This window comes from Mugil cephalus, chromosome 20, assembly GCF_022458985.1.
Source record: "Mugil cephalus isolate CIBA_MC_2020 chromosome 20, CIBA_Mcephalus_1.1, whole genome shotgun sequence".
NCBI classification, from domain to species: domain Eukaryota; kingdom Metazoa; phylum Chordata; class Actinopteri; order Mugiliformes; family Mugilidae; genus Mugil; species Mugil cephalus.
The window spans coordinates 17627360-17647936 of NC_061789.1; the positions used below are offsets into that span (position 1 = coordinate 17627360).

General features: G+C 40.3%; 2 protein-coding genes across 2 annotated transcripts; both read left to right on the forward strand.

The window, feature by feature from the left end:
* The first annotated feature begins 784 nt into the window (after positions 1-784).
* Positions 785-10466, forward strand: rab5c (RAB5C, member RAS oncogene family). Its single transcript, XM_047571657.1, has 6 exons — positions 785-901; positions 5441-5765; positions 7873-8024; positions 8270-8392; positions 8480-8573; positions 8907-10466. Exons 2-6 carry the CDS (start codon positions 5600-5602, stop codon positions 9032-9034), a joined length of 663 nt encoding a protein of 220 aa, XP_047427613.1. The 5' UTR covers positions 785-901; positions 5441-5599; the 3' UTR covers positions 9035-10466.
* A 1525-nt stretch (positions 10467-11991) lies between these two features.
* Positions 11992-20211, forward strand: kat2a (K(lysine) acetyltransferase 2A). Its single transcript, XM_047571734.1, has 18 exons — positions 11992-12247; positions 12542-12665; positions 12754-12899; positions 13062-13151; positions 13266-13447; positions 13561-13752; positions 13909-14015; positions 14302-14406; positions 14523-14659; positions 15079-15287; positions 15364-15490; positions 16093-16203; positions 16286-16429; positions 16515-16629; positions 16711-16747; positions 17200-17263; positions 18072-18156; positions 18273-20211. Exons 1-18 carry the CDS (start codon positions 12023-12025, stop codon positions 18464-18466), a joined length of 2394 nt encoding a protein of 797 aa, XP_047427690.1. The 5' UTR covers positions 11992-12022; the 3' UTR covers positions 18467-20211.
* Positions 20212-20577: the final 366 nt, after the last annotated feature.

Genomic DNA, 20577 nt, shown 5'->3' on the forward strand with positions numbered 1-20577 from the left:
GCATATCATTTGTAAAAACAACCAAAGGGGCCATGTTGTCACAGTTAATATATTTTATTTGCAGTTATTACAGTTTCTTGGTTGAACTTTGAGAGAAGTTTAATCTAATCCAACATTTACACAGGATTTGTGGATTCCACAATCTCCACTAATTAGTTCTGGCCGATCTATTTCACATGACGAGGAACCGTCACAGCTACTGCGCACAAAGCCCAGTCAGAATGTCTCTGCTTTAGCCTCCCCCGCATTAAATTCACTGTTGTGAGTTATGGATCCATCCTTCATTTCCTCTTCTTTCTTTGGATGTGTGTGCTCGTTCATTAGCCCTGTAGTCTGGCTGCAAAGAAGACCCATGTGAACACCATGTAAATGTGGAATTGAATCCCTGCAGCAACTAAGCGAGTAAAACGAACACAAGCTGCAACTCTGCATGTACTGAGAAATGGCTTCTACAGAGAAGGAACTGGAAGACATAAAAAACAGAACTAAAAACTGTTAAAGATATATAAATATGTAGATCTGTGTATAGAAGCTGGTTGAAAGAAGATTCAGTCACGTTTATTTTAAAGATAAAGGTATTCATATATGTCATTTTAAATATAGTCTAAGCGAGGTCAGCGATTAGGCTATTCTGATAGCTAATTAAAGCTAATTAAATCCAACACATGGCTCTAATATTTGTGAATCTGAACCGAACACGATTAGTGTGACGCCTTGAAAAACGCTGTGAGGGGGAGAAAGTGGTGTGTTGTGCAGACTGCTCTCGTCATTGGTCAGTCAGCCACTGACAAAAAAGTGGGAGGTTCCCGGAAAAATCGCTAACCGGAAGGGAAGGCCAGAGCCCAAGAAGAAGAAGAAGACAGCCGCCGCCGATGAGAGCAGCGAAAGAAGAAAAAGTAATGTAAGTCGGACAACTCGAAATTATGAAACGTGTGGGTTAAGGAGAACACCGGGCGCGTATTGGGCATTTCGAGGACAAGCTGTTTACCCGGGTTTGAGCTCCTCTGTCGAATGTTGCTCAACCGATCAGACGAGTCCGGACTCAGCCTCAATGTCCATCAGACAGCAGCGAGAGCAGCTACGAGCTTCTAGCCGCGGGACAGCACATATTCATCAAATGTCCACAAAGCCGGCGCACAGATAGTGCCGGGAGGCATGTGACGTCGTTTAATGACAGAAGTTGGCAGTAACGAGTCCCCGAGTTTCTCAAATGTCAAACAGCTGACGCCGAGGGGCCGAGAAATGGAAAGTTGTCTAACGACGTTTGCGACTCTTGGCTATAGTTGCTAACATAGCTAATGCTATCAGAAGTCGAGTTTCCCTTTCGAGACCCTGCATTGTTTTTTTGTTGTCAGTTTACACTAACACTAGTGAATACTCTGCATTTAGACATTGAGCTGTCTCTGTGTTGTTTTTTCTTTTGGTTTAAACGTAACACGGTTTGTCACCAGTGATAGCGGCTGATTGGAAAAGCTAACAAACCTTAAGTCAATGTACGTGCACGGTTTAATAGCTTGTTTGATCGATTATTTTTAAGGTCTGTCAACAACTGTCCACTGTTTATTAGCATTCAGCTAAATCTAAGCAGACGTAATTTTTTATGAACGTATTAGTCCCAGCTTAATAGCACTTTAAGTGTAGTAATACACACCTTATATTGTCAGAGAAACATTGGAAACCTACATTAGTGCCTAGTTAAATATTGAATAATCACTTGTCCATTTATGTAATCGAGTCACAGATTCATCAGAGGCTTGTTTTCACTGAGGCAGATGTTGGTCTGACAGCTAATATCTGTCTTGAATGTTGTTATAACCTTAATGTCGGTTACAGTTTCTTAAATGTATCCACGTATTCGTTTTAAGTCAGCAGTATAGGCATTTTCATGCGGTAGTGAATGTGCTTCATCGTTTCTTTCTCAGGGCCATCTCGTCATAAAAATGTCAACTTTGCTGACAGCGTTTGTGTCTTCTTCACCTCAACACAAGGTTGTTGTGCATCTGCACGTGTGCCTCCTTACTTTAGACAGTGTCTGTTCATGTGCATGTATCCTCACGGCTCCTGTTTATGGCTTAATAAGCCTGGACCTTTGAGACGGAAATGGGTTTATGGTTAATTTCTTGATCTCTCGTTATGTTTATGGCGTGTGGACCTTGTTCGTGTGGTGGCTTCCAAGTGGCCACCCATCTTGTCATACCGGTCCCGACGAAACAAAAATCAAGGCAACATTTCACTGTTTTCTGGGTTTGTAGGTAGCAACAATGGAACTGACAACTAGGATTAGGCCATTTTACATGCACTTTATTTTCTTGAGAGCTAAATTTAAATAATCAGTGTTGAATATTCGTTTAAAAGGGAAGAATTTGCAGGAGTTCATTTTGCACTTTAAAAGATAACGTTGAGACACGGGAGCACCTGCCCACGGATACCAGTACAGGTATTATCTTATATGACTTGGTAACTAATGGACATCTTTTGTGCAGTTATGTTTTAATTTGTTGGTGTTAATGCCAATGGTTAGTGGTGACATTTTCACTACAATTTCACACAGTGGTGGTTCGGTCTCTGGCCAACTATGATTCTTGGTTTTGTTCACTGAGCGTCTCACACACACGGTCACGAGAAAAGGAAGTGCCAGTGATTTCCTATTGGCCTTGCAATTTGCTAGTGATGAGTGTCCTGTTTGCTTGTCCTGTGTTATGTCACCACTTTCCCATCTAAAATGCCAAAGACATTCTTTATTAGCAGCTTAAGCTGTACAAACACCACCTACCTTGGATAAAGAGCATTTCCTGTTTCATTTGAGCTCTCAGGGGTTGTTCTGCTTTTGCATCTGGGTTGTTTTTAGGCAGAATGTCAGTAATGTGTGGTTTGTGCGTATGTTGAAATTTGCTACATGCACAGGAGGTTAACGTTTGGCACGGCACACTTAGGAATAATGATAATGCAGCTCCTCATATCAGATACCACCAGTTCTTCCAGGACCCCACCCTTTAAACGAATTGAATAGCACAAGTCCCTGCTTGCTTTCTTGAGACTAGAACAGTGATGCCACGTTGTTCGACCGCTACTTAAATGGAATGTGTGACCCGAGTTCAGGTTTTTGGAGAATGCGTCGTCAGTAGATGTCGATGCACTGTTATTGCCACCGAGTGCGTATTTCAGCGGTGTCAAGAAACTGAACCATAAAAGAATTTAATTCTTAAACTGTATGTGTTCAATGCAGTGCAGTCCCTGCTAAGTGCTTGGATGTCATGCTGGCAGCAGAGCATACAGGAGGCCACAATGAATATTTCACAGGCTCTCCCTCTTCCTGCCTTTTCTCCTCCCCTTTCTCTGACCCATGTCCTGCCGTCTCTCTCTCTCTCTCTGTCTCTCTCTCTGACCCACTTCCCTGTAGAGGTTTCACTGCCCGTTGGGGATGCCATCAAAGCATCAGTCGGTGGCTGCTTAAGATGTGTGAAGGTCTGTCTCAGTGAAAGGAAAAACTCTCTGATGGCAAGCCAGTCGGTTGTTTCTCCCTTTTACATTCTGCACATTGGCATCTGTGTTCCTGTTGTGGCACTCACTTGTTGCGACACCGTCAGTCAGGGGGGTTGTGCGTAGAATTTGATCTACAGTCCAGAACAAATCACAATCCGAATTCTGTTTGTTAGATGTAGGTAGATGTTCGCACGTACAAGGGATTCGTTGTTGTGGTTAGTGCAATAACAAAATACACAAAAAATAGTACATATTGTGCTTTAATAGGCAGACTACGAAGATAAAAATAGACATTAACACACAAGCTAACGCATGACGCTTCTAAAGAAAAGGAAAAAGAAACTTGTGCTTTCCAAAATAGAAAGTTGTATACAACGTAAAATAACCGTGCTGCATAACAACAACTTTCCCAGGCCGGAGTTATTTTTCTATCCAGTTTCCTGAGCCATTTTGATTCCTCCAAGTTAACAGGTGTGGGCCTTGCTCTGCTGCTTGCGATCAAATGCGACAGACTGTTTGATCAAGTGAAAAGAGTGCCTTTATTCTGTCTCCAAATGTGCCTGGCTGTGAAGGATTTCCTCTTCTCTTATAAGCCTGAGGAGAGTGCTTGTGTGCTAGTTAGATAGTCCAACATGGCCTTTAGTGCGCTGCCAACGATGTCTGCTGTAGACGGTACAGGTGAACTTTTATGCAACTTAAACTGTATCAAGACAAATCAGATGTGGCAGGAAGTTGCTGTTGGACAGTGTGTAAGTCTTTAATTATAACACATCCACAAAACACAGTGTTACACAGAAATTAGTTAATATAATGAATGTGTGTTGCATGACTGATATACGAATAAATCCTGAATATTTCGTGGTCAAAGCCGTGGTCTTCCAGTCACATGTTAGAGATTGCGTGCAAAGTGCAGCTCAGCAGCAAGAGAAGGAAAAGGCCAAGTAAAGCCAACTATCTGCACCGATGGCTTAACCCCACTTCTCATTCTTCTTCTCTCGTAGTAATAGTTTAAGTTCCTGCATGCCTCAAGTATTCGTTATGTTTCTGCAGAAAGTCGTCCCTTTACCGAAGCTGACTCTATCCCTGGTTTTAATGTGCTCAGCACTAAAATGTCTTCTGCAATCTTCACTTCCTGCTTTGAGCTGAGTTGTGTTTCCTGTCCTTTGACCAAGCAGAAGCTGGCTGACCTCATGTGTATCACCCTAGTTAAAAAAAAACAAGAAAAGAAAAAAAAGAAACATCACGCAAGGTTTCAGATACTCCTACCAGAGCGAACTGACTACTACAAACTGTTGGTATCTTCTTATGGTTTTAACACTACGTTTTAGTATTACGGGTTCACATTTAATTAACAGCATTAGTTCTGGATGTGACTGTTGTCAAAATATTTTATTTTTGACATGGTGGTAAATGATTAATACTGACTTTATCTATTTTTAGTGTCGCAACGTGGAAACAACGTCAAAGGATTTTAACGCTAAGTTCATTAGTGTCACACTGTGGCTGCACATTGGTTACAAGATGAATCACTAGAGAAAATGTACATGTGCTGCTATATTTAAATAATTGCTATGAGGTGTGTTGCATTACTTTAACATGCAGTCAGGCCAACCTCTGAGAGCGAGTCAGAGCAACGAGTTTCAAAGAAGACGCTATGTGTCTCCCACCAGAGATTGTTTATACTAAACAAGGTTAAATCATAAACTCTTTAATTCCAGGATCAGTTTAATGCTAGTTTTGGTCGAGTTACAGCTTGAATTGTGGGATCATTTTGGGCTAAAACTCCTGATACCTTTTACATTTGATTCTTCCTTTCTGTTGGCAGTGGATTGAGGAATTCATTTCTCTTTGCAACACCTTGCTTGGTTTTGATTGACAGGATGTTGCGGTTGTTAAAATAAAATGCCTGTTTTCTCTTTGTAGTAGAGCCTAACCGAATATATGTTGTGTTTTCCAGCTCCCACTGGTGAGGCCTCTTCTTCCTCCGGCACTACTACCTGCCCGACCTGAACGCACCTCCTTCTAGCCCAGATCCACTAAGCGAAAGCCTAAAGTCAAACATCCACCCTCGTTCCCCAGCGCCTTCTTTCTGCTTCCCAATTTTCAACACTGCAACATGGCAGGGCGAGGTGGACCAGCACGGACCAACGGCACTGCAGCAAGCAATAAAATCTGTCAGTTTAAGCTAGTGCTGCTGGGAGAATCGGCAGTGGGTAAATCCAGCCTGGTGCTGCGCTTCGTCAAAGGCCAGTTCCATGAATACCAAGAGAGCACCATCGGAGGTGAGCTTCTTCTTTCATTTCCAGTCTGGTCTCTGTTCTCTGTAGTTCTCTGAAATATAACTACATGTGGCATGGGGCACATGTATGTATGTCATATATATATATATATATATATATATATATATATATATATATATATATATGTATATATATATATATATATATATATATATATATATATATATATATATATATATATATATATATATATATATATTATAATATATATATATACACACACATAATAATATATATATATATATATATATATATATATATATATATACATATATATATATACATATATATATATATATATATATATATATATACACATATATATATATATATATATATATATGTATATATATATATATATATACATATATATATATATATATACATATATATATATATATATGTATATATATATATATATATACATATATATATATATATATACATATATATATATATATATATACATACATATATATATATACATATTTATAGACCTCAGTAAATGACACGATTAAAATTGAATTCTCACACCTAAGCGGCACAAAAAAGAATCACTCATCCTATTTGTGAAGAACTCGCTCTCGCCTGCGCATAAGAACTATTTACTTGCAGATTTTTAGCTTTTTGTCCTCAGAGCAGAGAAAGAAGTGGTATAACAAGTTCTCTGCAGCCGATCACCTGACCCACACGAGCAATCTCCTCACACATAGCAGACACACATGTTTGTTTTTTTCTAAATGAAAAGCCATTTTTTTTAACATTTTCAAAACTGAAAATCAACATAAACTGACTTCACGTCATGTCTTTTGTAAATACCAATTAGTTGGCATTGAGGTTGTGAGATTAGCGAGGCGGAATTGTCACAACAATGGGGATTTCCTGGAACCTCCTCCTGATCAGTGAGGCCGATCCAAAGAGCTTTGTTTAGTTTTAAAGCAGAAATATTAGAGATTTTCAATGTGGAGAGGCAGCCTTTTCTGGTTTCTTCACATTATGGGAGATTCATCCCGAAGCGTGAAGTGTTAACGCTCACACCAGCTGAGAAAACATCAGGTTTCCTCTGGAACTGCTGACTTCAGACAAGGCAACTAATTTCAGTTTTTCCCCCTGGCATCATATTTCCTCAACACTGTTAATCTTGCCTTTCATTGCTAAATAAGGCAGTGTGCTGCCTCTGTCTACATTGTGGGTTTAGCACACACTTGTAAGTAAATGAAGATAAATCTGTTAGCTAATGAGGAAAGAAATGATAATGGTGTAAAAACTTAAATTAATTGAAAATAATACTAGTCAAAAATGAAAAAGGGGAAAAGGACAAAAACTAACTTTTTGATAATAATGCATACATACATACATACATACATACATACTTACATTATAAATGAATCATTGTAACACTACAAAGGTGTCCTCAGCCACAAAAATATACTCCAGACAAAAGAGAACATTGTTGTTTTGTAGAAAGCTTCTCTTACCTACAGCTGTATATCTTGTCCATCCGTGGGATTATACTTGTCCAGTGTAATCCACTCAGTTTGTATTTACACGACTCGCATACATATGACTCAGGCCTTTAACTGTATATATCTATATGTACATAGCTATTACTTGTGTTTCTTTGCTATTGCCACTGCTTTGGTGAAGATACTGTCTTTCTCCTCATTTTCTGTCACTTTCCTTTTTTGTGTTGAACCATAGTTTCCTTTATCAGGCTGCTCATGAGTAATGCAGCTTTAGGATGCAGGGACAGGATGTGCAGTGCTTACACCCACCAAAGACTTAAATCGAGTCAGCACTTTTTATATTCGACTGAACTTGCGGTCAGCTGCATGCCTGGTCAAAGATTACAAAGCTTTAAAGTATGTGCTATGCCAGGGAATGCTGTTTCTTCTGTCATGTGACAGCTGATTGTGCGAGGTGCTTCGCTTAATGTACACCTGATAGCTGTCGTATTGTGTGTCTATCCGTTGTTTTCAGCGGTGCAAACTCAACTTAATACTTTTCTCCCACCCCGCAGAAAACAAGCCAGTTTTCTTCTTTCTTTACACCACCTCGGGTTACCACATATAGTTTCTGTGTTTTTCAGCTGCCTTCCTCACACAGACGGTATGTTTGGATGACACAACGGTAAAGTTTGAGATCTGGGACACCGCAGGACAGGAGAGATATCACAGCTTGGCGCCCATGTACTACAGAGGAGCCCAGGCTGCTATTGTGGTCTACGATATCACCAACACAGTGAGTTTCATGAAGCGTGACTAAGCTTCATCCAGGGCAGCCAAAAGTCTTATGTCATTTGTTGTCTAATCTTTGTCTACCTGGGTTGATGATTGTTAAATCCGAGAAACAGCTGCAGACCTTTGCTCTTTCGCTTTTTTACAGTCAAATGTTCTATTTTAACCTTACGTCACAGTTTTAAAGCGTTGTGTCTTATGATTGCGCACGTTGCATTTTTAAAAACATTTTTTTTTTCGTCTCAAAAGGACACATTCACACGTGCAAAGAACTGGGTGAAGGAGCTCCAGCGACAAGCCAGCCCAAATATTGTTATTGCACTGGCAGGGAACAAAGCAGACCTGGCCAACAAGAGAGCTGTAGACTTCCAGGTAAAGAGGAACTTTCACGGTTGTTTACTGAAGCTTACTTTTCTCAAAGAAACCCTATAGATCTTTTCTATGTATGTCATTCTTTAGGAAGCACAAGCATATGCAGATGACAACAGTTTGCTCTTCATGGAGACCTCAGCCAAGACCGCTATGAATGTCAATGAGATCTTTATGGCTATAGGTGAGTGTTGCTCAGAAATAACACACACTCATTTAGCTATCAGGCAGATCTGCAAGTGTCAATTAACATTTCTAACCCTTCTAATGAGACATCCTGTTTACTCACATTTCTGAAATTAGAATAAGAAAATATTTCCCATTTTTGCTGAACATCATCAAAACATTGACATTTGAAATATTTTCTGTTGATTTCTGTTCACCATTTTGGTTCTAGTAATTTTTCAGCTAGAGTAATATTTTAATTTTGTATGACATTATGGCAAACCTATGAATTGTTAAAACGATCTACAGATTAAGACTAATGACTTTACCCCATATTTATACCCCTGAACAGCCAAGAAGCTTCCGAAGAACGAACCGCAGGGTGGAGCAGGCGCTGGTGGACGACCCAGACCCGGCGTGGACCTGCAGGAAGCTGCGCCGCAGGGCAGAACTGGCCAGTGCTGTGGGGCAGGGAACTAATTAAACGCGATGAGTCCGCTGATCCAACCAATCTACAGCTTCGATCAACCAGACCAGATATTATCCAGCTGTCAAACAATGTCCCTTTTTGGTCGATACCAAACCACGGTCGGACCAACCACCCTACGAGCAACACAGCACCAATTAACTGTTTGGCAAACGAGTCCACTGGCCAGTAAACTGCCAGACCCCACTGATGGTTCCAGCTGACGAACCGACCAACAAATCAACCGACAGGCTTATTTACAGAATCGTGTTTTAACCCCAGGACTTTGCCAATCCATGACCTCTCTATTGATGATGGACACTTGACGTCACCTTAGGGGAAAAAAAAAAAAGCCCCATTCATGGAAGAAGGAAATAAAAAATTCTGTCATTACCAATGGCACTAAACAGGGCCATGTTGCTCAGTTTTGTTTCTGTGTTTGTGTAGAGAAAAAAATGATTAATGCAACAAGAAGGAATGTGACAGGCTGATTGACCCTGTTCTTTCTTTTACCCCTCGCTTTCCCGTGCACCGCGAATTTCTGAGGTTTTTTCCATCATGGTCTTACGACACTGTTAAAGCTGAAATCCAGGTGCATGCAGCGTCCTTCACTTTTCTGTCTTGTTCCTGGTCCTCCTCCTGGAAAAGATGAAGAGCGAAGGTTTCTACCAGGAGATCAGGGATGGACAGATATTTCCTTCTTGATAGAGCTGTGTAGGTTGAATTATCACATTATTATCACTATCATTATTTCAGCTTCTTTTGACGTATGCTGGTCAGTACGATTTTAAAGCCTGGACTTTCAGGTTTTACAATCATCCGTCTATGTTATCAAACAATATATGGTAAATAGTACTTTATTAACATTGTCACCCACACGTAATTTTAGCATTAATGTAACGTCTTTGAATCATCAGTGTAAATTGGCAAATACATGAAGCAAGGTTTGTTTTCTCGACCAAAATCACCACTGTGTATTGAAAACATATTGCTGTATTTGTAAGACTTTTCAAGTTTATAATCAATCAGTAGTTATTGTCAAAACGATATCTTCCCGATCTCTACATGATGTTTTGTCAACCTTAATTATGTTGTGATGTTTTTTTTTCTTTCTTTTTCTTTTTTTTTTTTTTTTTTTTTAATGTCTTAATTTTTTTTCTTCTGGAGATCTATGGTATTAAATGCACTGGTTCTGTCTCATCATTTTTGTGAATTGCGATGCTGTCCTCATCTTTCTTTTTCTGTTCTCTCTTTATTTTTACCGCTCATATCTGGGAGGGATCTATTTCAACTGTTGTCATCCTGTCAACGGCGTCAACAACTAGCACAACAAAGCATTTACAGCAGGCACTGCTGTTGGGGGGGATAGCTAGGAGGACAGGGTGGGGTCGTGGAAGAAGGAGGTAGAAGGAACATGTAATTTTACGAATAAACAAGGGGAAGGTATCTATTTGTGTGCCTGTTTTATCTTTCCACAACAACTACAGATTAAATATGAGTTATGAACGCTGTAAAGTTAAACCTTATGTCTGAGTAACTGTTGAAATCCAGAGCCAGTATCAGTCTCACTGAATGGTATTGACTGTAACCTATCAAAAGCTGGCTTTGAGATTTCCATGTTTTTTTTTTTCTTTTATTAGATCCTTTCGAGCTGGCTTATTAATAATTATTAAAAATCTTTGTATATATCCTGTGCTCTCTTCTGTACAGCACCTTGATCGACTGCTGTCGTCTTAAAGGTGCTTTATAAATAATGCTCGGGTTGAGTTACTCGGAAAGCTATATTTTACAATTGCCCAGCAACTCTGCGTGAAAAAGTATACAGACTGTGTACGGTCTATGATACGAACCGAGACTGAGCTATTGTCAGCACATGGGCACGTCCAAAACATGCAGGAAATATTAAGAGAGAGATCCGAATGAAAATGATGTAAATGTATGAATTTAATAGAAATGTAACATAATCTGAATAAGTTGCATAGAGTTTTACAAGTTGCAGACTGGAACTTTTAAGAGGGACTTGTATTTTGTAATAAAAGTCACTGCAGGACGATTTAGAATCCATGAGTTGGTGAGGTTTTGTTTATTTTTAAACAAAATTTGAAATCTAAACATTTTGAAAAAGGCAATTGGACATTTCTCCACTCACCCGAGTAACTTCTTCAGTTGTAGGGAATGGAAATAAATACCCCTAACGTAATTATCTCTGTCAAATAAACTGAGCTGTCCTACACTTTTAAATTAATACTTTAGTTTGAAAGTGGTAACAGGAAGTGCTTCCATACAGTCTTTGCTACGCACTGACGTGGAAATTTACTACCGTCTAGTATTGCAGCTCCGCTCTGTGGCCAGTAGAGGCTAACACGCACGCATGATTCCAAATGCATGCAACGTAACAACAACCTGTAGTTCAACATGGTCCTCCTTCGTATATTTCCATGTCAAACTTTTAAATTACAGCCTTTACAACCTCGCCATTAGAGACTGCGCTGACTAGAATAACTGTTGTCATGGCGACCACTAATCCTCCCATAAAGTTATACCGAATGTGTGAATTTCCGGTGAATCCTTTCAAAATAGTCCAACGTGTAGCATGACCACTGGGGGACATCCATCGACTGTATAATATATCAAACACTACCGCACTGAGGCAGAAATAATATTAGAGACGTGTATGTATTTACTGTGCCTACAATTAATTGATATATATATATGAATGATTACGCTCAAAATCAACCATATCCCTTTCACTGTGGCCAACTTCTGTTTTTGCAATCGATAATCGATAGTTAAATATTGGTGTACGCTGTCAAATCGCCTGATTTGATCTTTGGGTGTGTTTTATGCCTGTTGAAACAGATATGTTTAATTTGTTAACTAGAAAATATCATGTCCACTTCCATTTTTACAACGTTACTCATAAATCCAATTTTGCTGACGGTCCTTGAAGGCAGCAGCATATGAGCTAACCGGGAGTGGAGGAAGTCTTGAGCAGCCTGGATATGTCGGACCCGGCGGCGCAGGCCTTGCAACCCCGGCTTCTCCAAGCCCAGTCCGCTGGGTCAGCGGGGTCCAGTACTGCTGGGACAGGGTCGGGGTCGGGAAATAGTGACCCAGCCAGACCAGGACTTAGTCAGCAACAACGCGCAAGCCAGAAGAAAGCCCAAGTCCGGGCTTTCCCACGGGCGAAAAAGCTTGAGAAACTTGGCGTATTCTCCGCATGCAAGGTAGCTAGCATAGCTAGCCAAAGTTCACAACAAAGCACTCCTCGGGGTAGTGTTATCATTATTGTATATAAACAGAAACACACACACACGTAGCGGCGTACCCAAATGTAATTGTTAACTTTTATAGCTAGCTAGCATGGTAGTCTCACGTATTGTCGCGGAACTAACATTAAATCTGTGAAGATGCATTTATTATCAGCTAGCTTAACTCATTAGTCGTCCACAGACGAACAAAAATAGTGGCCGAGTTAGTGTTTAAGTCTCATTGTAAGTGCTATTCTGTTCATTTTTCAGGCGAGTGACACATGCAAGTGCAATGGATGGAAAAACCCGAATCCTCCATCAGCCACACGTATGGATCTGCAACAGCAAGCAGCCAGCCTGACCGAGCCCTGCCGCAGCTGTGGACATGCTCTGGGTACAAACTAACCGCCCACATTATGGTCCTGTGTCCAGAGGCCTTCGACCATATATATTTTTGTTTAATCGTCTTGCCTTCTTTGCAGCTGATCATGTGTCCCATCTGGAGAACGTGTCTGAGGATGAGATTAACAGGCTGCTGGGGATGGTGGTTGATGTGGAGAATCTTTTCATGTCTGTCCACAAAGAGGAAGACACTGATACCAAACAGGTCTACTTCTATCTTTTCAAGGTGGGTCAAATTGTATCTTACATATGTCTTGTAGTGTAACAGGCATAATAGATCAACTACTACTCAGGAGTCTCCATAATAACGGTGCACATCATTTATCTAAAACTAATTAACTGAAAAAAAATATATATATATTGATCTTTTCTCCTTGTCTTCCCTTAGCTGCTGAGGAAATGCATCCTACAGATGAGCCAGCCAGTGGTAGAAGGATCCCTCGGAAGTCCACCTTTTGAAAAGCCCAACATCGAGCAGGTGAACATAAACCTAGAAACCTCCTTAACATCCTCAGGCTTTAGCACTGTACACCATTTGTGGGAAGGACACTTGGAATTCTTCACGTATCCTGTCTTTGTTTTTATTCCAAAGGGGGTTTTGAACTTTGTTCAGTATAAGTTCAGCCACCTTGCACCAAAGGAAAGGCAGACCATGTTTGAACTGTCAAAGATGTTCCTTTTGTGTCTGAATTACTGGAAGCTTGAGACACCAACGCAGTATCGCCAGCGTACACAGAAAGATGATGGGACCGCATACAAAGTGGACTACACCAGGTGTGTGCATACCGTGTTAAAGAAAGCAGGCGTATGTGTTTACTTGTTAAATTTTTGTGATGAATTCTGAAATCAGTCCACATGGTAACAGTGTTTTTCCTTGTGGCTGCCAGGTGGTTGTGCTACTGCCATGTCCCACAGAGTAACGACAGCTTACCGCGCTATGAAACCACGCATGTGTTTGGCCGGAACTTGCTCAAGTCCATCTTCACCGTTACCCGTCGGCAGCTCCTGGAGAAGTTCAGGGTGGAGAAGGATAAACTGCTTCCAGAGAAACGCACACTTATTCTCACACACTTTCCCAAGTAAGGCCAGATTCTCATGGACAAATGTCTGTTGTGTCTGTTGTGTTGCATTGGTGTACTTAAGTACTTTGGGCTCTTCTCTTGTTGTATGGAAGTCCCCATGTTAATCTTTGTGAGCTCTTTTTGATTCTGCTGTCTTTACATTTTTGTCATTAGGTTCTTGTCTATGCTGGAGGAGGAGATCTATGGTGAGAATTCACCCATATGGGAAGCTGACTTCACCATGCCTGCCTCAGATGGCACACAGCTTGGGCATCCAACAGGTGAGGCAGGTGTACAGGACATTATTGCTTTAATGTGATATGACCAGATGGGGTAAGATCACATCACATACATCGTTTTCTTAAACAGGAATTGACTGAATTTAAACATCTCAGTCTCTGTAAAATAAAGCTGAAGTCCTTTTTAGAATACATTTGAATGGATAGGAAACAAACTAGTAAAGAAAACATCAGGCTGTAAAATATATATGTAAAAATATGATATTAGATGTTGTCATAGTTCTTGTTGCATGTGTAAGGAAATGTAAACTGGTGTCTGTCATTGCAGTGCTCAGTCCTGCTACGGTGTCTGGCTCTCCTGCTCTGACCAAGTGTCTGAGCAGCAGCTCCTCTCTGGGCAGCATGGATCCTGGAAGTGGGGAGGTCGTCACAGGTCTGTTAGCGCTGCACTTCTGCTTTAATTCCCCACCGTAAAGCTACGTAAATATAAATGTGATGAATGATTAATCAGAAAATGGTAGATGATCTAAGAAAGGCTTGTTTGTTCAGGAGAAAAGCGTAAACTTCCCGAGGCGTTGACCCTTGAGGATGCCAAGAGGATCCGCGTGATGGGAGACATACCTATGGAGCTGGTCAATGAAGTCATGATGACAATCACTGACCCTGCTGCTATGCTTGGACCAGAGGTCAGTTAACAAAGTCCCAATCAGACATGCACCCTTTCCCTTTAACATGACTTATGTTTAAGTATCAGTCTCATGTCTGTGTTTCTAAAACTCATTATATAAATGTTATTAAGCCACACCTAGTAACACTTTCATATCACTTTAAGAATGGAAAACGTCTGACTGATAAAGCTGTGACCTCGAAAATAGGGAATAATTTTTTTTTTTTGGTTACATAAAAACTTATAGAAATGAGTAGAAACTAATCTCTGCTCAGATCATCAGCTCCATATAGGTTTCAGTCCTTCTACTTTCTAGTCTCACGTGTAAGTTCTTTATTGTATTTTGTTGCTTTTGCTCTAGTGGACATGGCAGTTTGTTGAATCTAGTTACATTGTTACATAGTTTATTTAATCTCCGGTCATGGTTTATATTGCTAGACCAACCTGCTGACGCCAAATGCTGCCCGAGATGAGACTGCCAGGCTGGAAGAGAGACGAGGCATCATAGAGTTCCATGTCATCGGAAACTCGCTTTCCCAGAAGTCCAACAAAAAGATCCTGATGTGGCTGGTCGGCCTGCAGAACGTTTTTTCTCATCAGTTACCTCGCATGCCCAAAGAGTACATCACACGACTGGTGTTTGACCCGTAAGTGGATGCCCTCACATTACATGTCCTGCCATCGGATTCCTGCCTGCTATTCTAACGTCTCTATTTTTCACAGGAAGCACAAAACCCTAGCCCTCATCAAAGATGGCCGCGTCATCGGAGGCATCTGTTTTAGGATGTTTCCTACTCAGGGCTTCACGGAGATTGTCTTCTGTGCCGTCACATCCAATGAGCAAGTTAAGGTAAATACTCTGTGAACAGTTATCTCATTAATTACTTAATTATACCTTTAAAAATAGGGATGTCCGATAATATTGGCCAACCAATAATATTGGCCAACCGTTAATATCGACCAATATTAGCCTATTTTTGTAATATCTGTTCATATCGTTATCTGTTTTACCACAGATAATGAAAACAGATAGCATAATGCCTAGGTTGTGCTGCTGTGCACTCCTGCTGCTGCTGCTTGTGGGGTCCTGAGACATTTACCGGCGCGCGATTGATGACCTTATCAAACCGCACCCGGAGCCAGAACAACAACAGAGTGTAGCTAGTGTGGCTAACAGGTAGCTTGCTACCTACAATTAGTCTGGGTGAAAAAAAAAACGCCTGCATATATCGGTATACCACATCAGCTGATATTGGAATCGGAAATTAAGAATTTGGACAATATCGGATATCGGCCTAAAGTCAATATTGGACATCCCTATTTAAAAAATATGCACACCATCACATCCCACAGACTATTTGAAAGTATCTATCTGTCTAACTATCGTACTATATTTTCAGTGTGATTCTTTTGTCATAAATTTGATTTTCTTCTTTTCGCCTTTAATGTTAGGGCTATGGCACCCATCTGATGAACCACCTCAAGGAGTACCACATCAAACACAACATCCTTTATTTCCTCACTTATGCTGACGAGTATGCCATCGGCTACTTCAAGAAGCAGGTACTGCAGACGTGACTTATGCCTTTATTCTGACCTCCCCCTCCTCTTTGTCCTTTCAGTAATTAATTTTCTTCCCTGGCAGGGCTTTTCCAAAGACATAAAAGTGCCGAAGAGTCGATACCTGGGATACATCAAAGACTACGAGGGTGCAACCCTCATGGAGTGCGAGCTGAACCCTAGAATCCCGTACACCGAACTCTCTCATATCATTAAAAGGCAGAAGGAGGTACGTTGGGCTGTGATGTGCTCTCATTAAGGCTGTTGTTGACTTATTATTTTGAATTGGCATAAATGTGAAAATGTCTTAACAGATCATTAAGAAGCTGATTGAGAGGAAGCAGAGCCAGATCAGGAAAGTTTACCCAGGTCTCACCTGCTTCAAAGAGGGAGTGCGACAGATCCCAGTGGAGAGCATACCGGGGATAAGTGAGTGTTTGGGTTATGCACGTTGAGAAAAATGAATGAAAGTGATTATCTTATTACTTAAAAATCTCTGGTTCCTTCTAGGAGAGACGGGCTGGAAACCCAGTAGTAAAGACAAAGGGTAATGTTTTTCGTTATTTTATTTGTACGTTGATGTGTTCATCTGCACAGTCAAGTTTGACTGAAGCAGTTAACCAAAATAATTAACTAAAGTCAAAAGTCAACACTACAACTGATAAAAAATCTTACTAATACTGCAACTACTATTGCTCCTTCAACTAGTACTTTGACCACTACTACTACTACTTATTTGGTTGCTGTTTTTGGACTAATTGATTTTATAGTACTACTAATAGTAGTTGTTTTTATTTTCCTTTTAGTAGTACTATTGCACTGAGAAGACCAACTTCAACTGCATCAACTAACATTAATACTCACAGCAAGTGTAGTTGTAGTGTTGTTTTATAGGTGTGGTACTATTATAATGACAACAACCAGTTATTTTTATTCTACAGTTCATGAAGTACCAGTGCAGTCAATGTGTAACTTATTTGTCATTTCTCTGTTTTGTAGAAAAGAGGTGAAGGACCCTGATGTGTTGTACAACATGCTGAAGAACCTCCTGGCCCAGATAAAGGTGAGGGTCACCTGTTGACATCAGACTGGTGCACACAAACATAGTCACTACTGGAGAAGAACGAGAGCTTAGACCAGGGGTCAGCAACCTTCAACACTCGAAGAGCCATTTGGACCCTTTTCCCACAGAAAAAAAAACACTGGGAGCTACAAAACCCACTGCATACATAGTTTTGTACCACTATGCTGTGCATAAAAAAACTATAGTGTGTTGCATTTATGAAATGAAAGAACTGCTACAGAGAAAACAAAATTGTATTTATGCATACATAACAGGGATTTATCCATGGCTGGCTTACCTCCGGTCGAAAAGTTCAGTAAATAGCGGGCTGGACCTGCCGGCAAGTGTCGCACGTCAGCAGTTGTGACGTATATTTTGAGCAACAAAAAATTAAACACATTTTATTTTAATGTTACAAGATCACCATGTACTCAAATTTAGAATTATATTTTAAAAACTAAAGAACTAAAAAATTATATATTTGAATTAAATACTCGATAGCAAGGAGTATATGTGTTGCAATGCACTGTGGGAAATCAGTGTTTTTGGTTGATGTTACAACCATGAGTGTGAGTGTTGTGGCATTCTATGTCATTCAGTTGTTGTGTAGCTCTTGTTCGTTCATTATTGAGTGAATAGTTGCCGCTATTCTGAGACAGTCAGCATAAAGAATTGAACGACTTTGATTGGTGTCCTTGTTCAGTACTGCTTACCACAGAGAACGACAAAAAAGCCACATGCAGCTCTGGAGCCGCGGGTTGCCAACCCTTGGCTTCGACTAACTAGGACCGATCTGTCTCTTTAACAGACTCATCCTGACGCCTGGCCCTTTATGGAGCCTGTGAAGAAATCTGAAGCACCAGATTACTACGAAATCATCCGCTTTCCCATCGGTGAGCGAGCATCCCTGTGATGCAGTATTATCTTCCTTAGTATTTTTGCTTGTATCGTGCAAAAATAATTCATAAGTTCACAAGTTGATCGTTCTTTTCTTGTTTTTACCCCAAAGACTTGAAGACCATGACAGAGAGACTCAAGAACAGATACTATGTAACCAAGAAGCTTTTTATTGCTGACCTGCAGCGAATCATCACCAACTGTCGTGAGTACAACCCTCCGGACAGCGAGTACTGCAAGTGTGCCAACACCTTGGAGAAGTTCTTTTACTTCAAATTGAAAGACGGAGGCCTGATTGAGAAATGAACCCAAAAGCAGAAATATTCACTGATCTGACAAGGAGCAACCCACACTGCTGCCAAACGCCAAGATAAAGCAGATGACAAGGAAAATATTGCTAGCAGTTGTCATATCTGAGTTAATAAAAGGGTATGTACAAGGCAAATTTTACAAAATAATTCTTGGATTACAACACATTAAAGAGTGGGGGTGAGGATTTGGAAATATCAAGAGTCAAATTAGCATCCGCTTCGTTATCCTCTGACATACTACCTTTCCAGTGCTGGCAGTGGGTGAACAATCTGCATATACACGACGTTTCATTAAGTGTACCAAAGTTACAGCTCTGAAGTTATAACGATGCTATTCTTTCAACCGTTACTTCTAGTGCAATTGACCTGGGTTTGTCACATTCAATGACACTTGTTCATTCCAGTTTTGTCAAGCTTAGAACAGAAAATGGACCTCGGGACCTAAAGCCACGTTGCCTTCCGTTACTGACAGACACTTGAACAGCTCAGCCATTTTCACGGGTATGACAGTAAATGTTCTTGAGAGGCGAAAGAACATTTGATGAGGAAAGATGAGCAGTACTTTTCTCAGTAGTACTGAAACGATTTAACCAGACATTTAGTGACAAATGAATACAAGTGTGCAACTGGTTTATGAGGTGGAAATGTTTGCAGGCTGTCAACACTTATTGGTTATTCTTAACAGCATATACGGATCATCGTTGAATATCTTCTTTTACGCGTTGGTTAGGAAAAAAATAGGCAATTATTTTTTGGGTTCATATTCCATATTCTTTACCTCGAACAAATGAGTAATTATGAAAACGACATTACAGATAAATCAACACTAAAAGTCTGCTCTATCAGTGATGGATTGTACAACGAATCTCTCCAGCAAACAAACTAATTTGGCAAAGCGCTATCTTCAAGAGGACAATGTTTCTGAGTTAACAACGTAATCGCTACTTAATTATACATGGAAGTTAACACATGCTGTTTATGCACCATTCCACTGGCAGGGTTTTATTCAACTATGAGGTCACGCGTAGTATAGCTTTTACCATGCTGTCAGGTGTCATTGTAGATGTAGTCACCTCCACACATATGCTAAAGGGTCTAATGTTTTGTGTACCCACACATCTTGGGGCGACTCCATGTTTACTGGATAGAAGACAAACATTAATGGGGGGAGAAGACTCAGCAGCCCATGGAAAGATGACTTTGGTTTATTTATCACAGGCTATGGTGGTTAATGCATGGCAGACAGTTAACATAAAGAAAACGCAAACATCCAACTCTGGTCACTGTTTTTCGCAGGTTTTTTTTTTTTTTTTTTACAATGTTAGAAACATTGTAAAAACAAAATTTCATTGAACATTTTATTTGTTCAACAGTGTCAAACAAAGTGCTTCCTGAGACGCATCCACTTTTTTCTGGGAAGTAACTGTCGAATGCTGGTTGAGCCTGGTTGTTGACATTTTCTGTTTGTGTGCTCGCGTGTGAATGTCTGTTTATTTTGTACTTGAACCAACGACAAGCGTTGCATTGGTGAAGTGATGTCCGTGTTGCATTATTCAGGGTTGTCAATTACGTAGTTCACCGTCAATCTACCTATGCTGCATTTCGGATTTTCTTAAAAGGTCAGTCTGAGTGAACCTTCCAGCGTGTTTGAGGATGGTTGATGTCGAGTTATGGTATAAATACCATCTACTGTAACTGTAATACTGTACTCATGACAATAAAGTGTTTGTTTTTTATAAACTGTTTTTAAATTTGGTGATTTCCAAGCAGGTAACTGAAAGCGGTTGTGAAACTCTTAATTAAAAGTGACGAACAGACAGGTATGAACATGAGTCACTTAATTTCAGCTCTCTTCATAAATGAATAACGACAGTAAAAGGGGACTTTCCAGGTAACCTTGTGAGTTTGATGTGGAACATGAGCGGCAGCAGATTAATAAAACGATGAAACATTCTGTCTTTAATTCCCAGACTTCTTATGATCTAATTTGTTAAAGTTAAGTTTGTTTGTGGTTTTATACGCCCTGAAATGCAGGTTGTGAAATGCAGGTTGTGAAATGCACACATCAATCCCCATCCCCAAAAATAAGGGTATATGTTTAGAGAA

Bases quoted from the DNA above. Each gene is read 5' to 3' on its own strand.
- rab5c (XM_047571657.1), top strand. From the start codon at position 5,600: ATGGCAGGGCGAGGTGGACCAGCACGGACCAACGGCACTGCAGCAAGC. The intron at 5,766-7,872 runs GTGAGCTTCTTC...TGTGTTTTTCAG, and splicing joins CCAAGAGAGCACCATCGGAG to CTGCCTTCCTCACACAGACG. The intron at 8,025-8,269 runs GTGAGTTTCATG...TCGTCTCAAAAG, and splicing joins TCTACGATATCACCAACACA to GACACATTCACACGTGCAAA.
- kat2a (XM_047571734.1), top strand. From the start codon at position 12,023: ATGTCGGACCCGGCGGCGCAGGCCTTGCAACCCCGGCTTCTCCAAGCC. The intron at 13,448-13,560 runs GTGTGTGCATAC...TGTGGCTGCCAG, and splicing joins TACAAAGTGGACTACACCAG to GTGGTTGTGCTACTGCCATG. The intron at 15,288-15,363 runs GTAAGTGGATGC...TATTTTTCACAG, and splicing joins ACACGACTGGTGTTTGACCC to GAAGCACAAAACCCTAGCCC.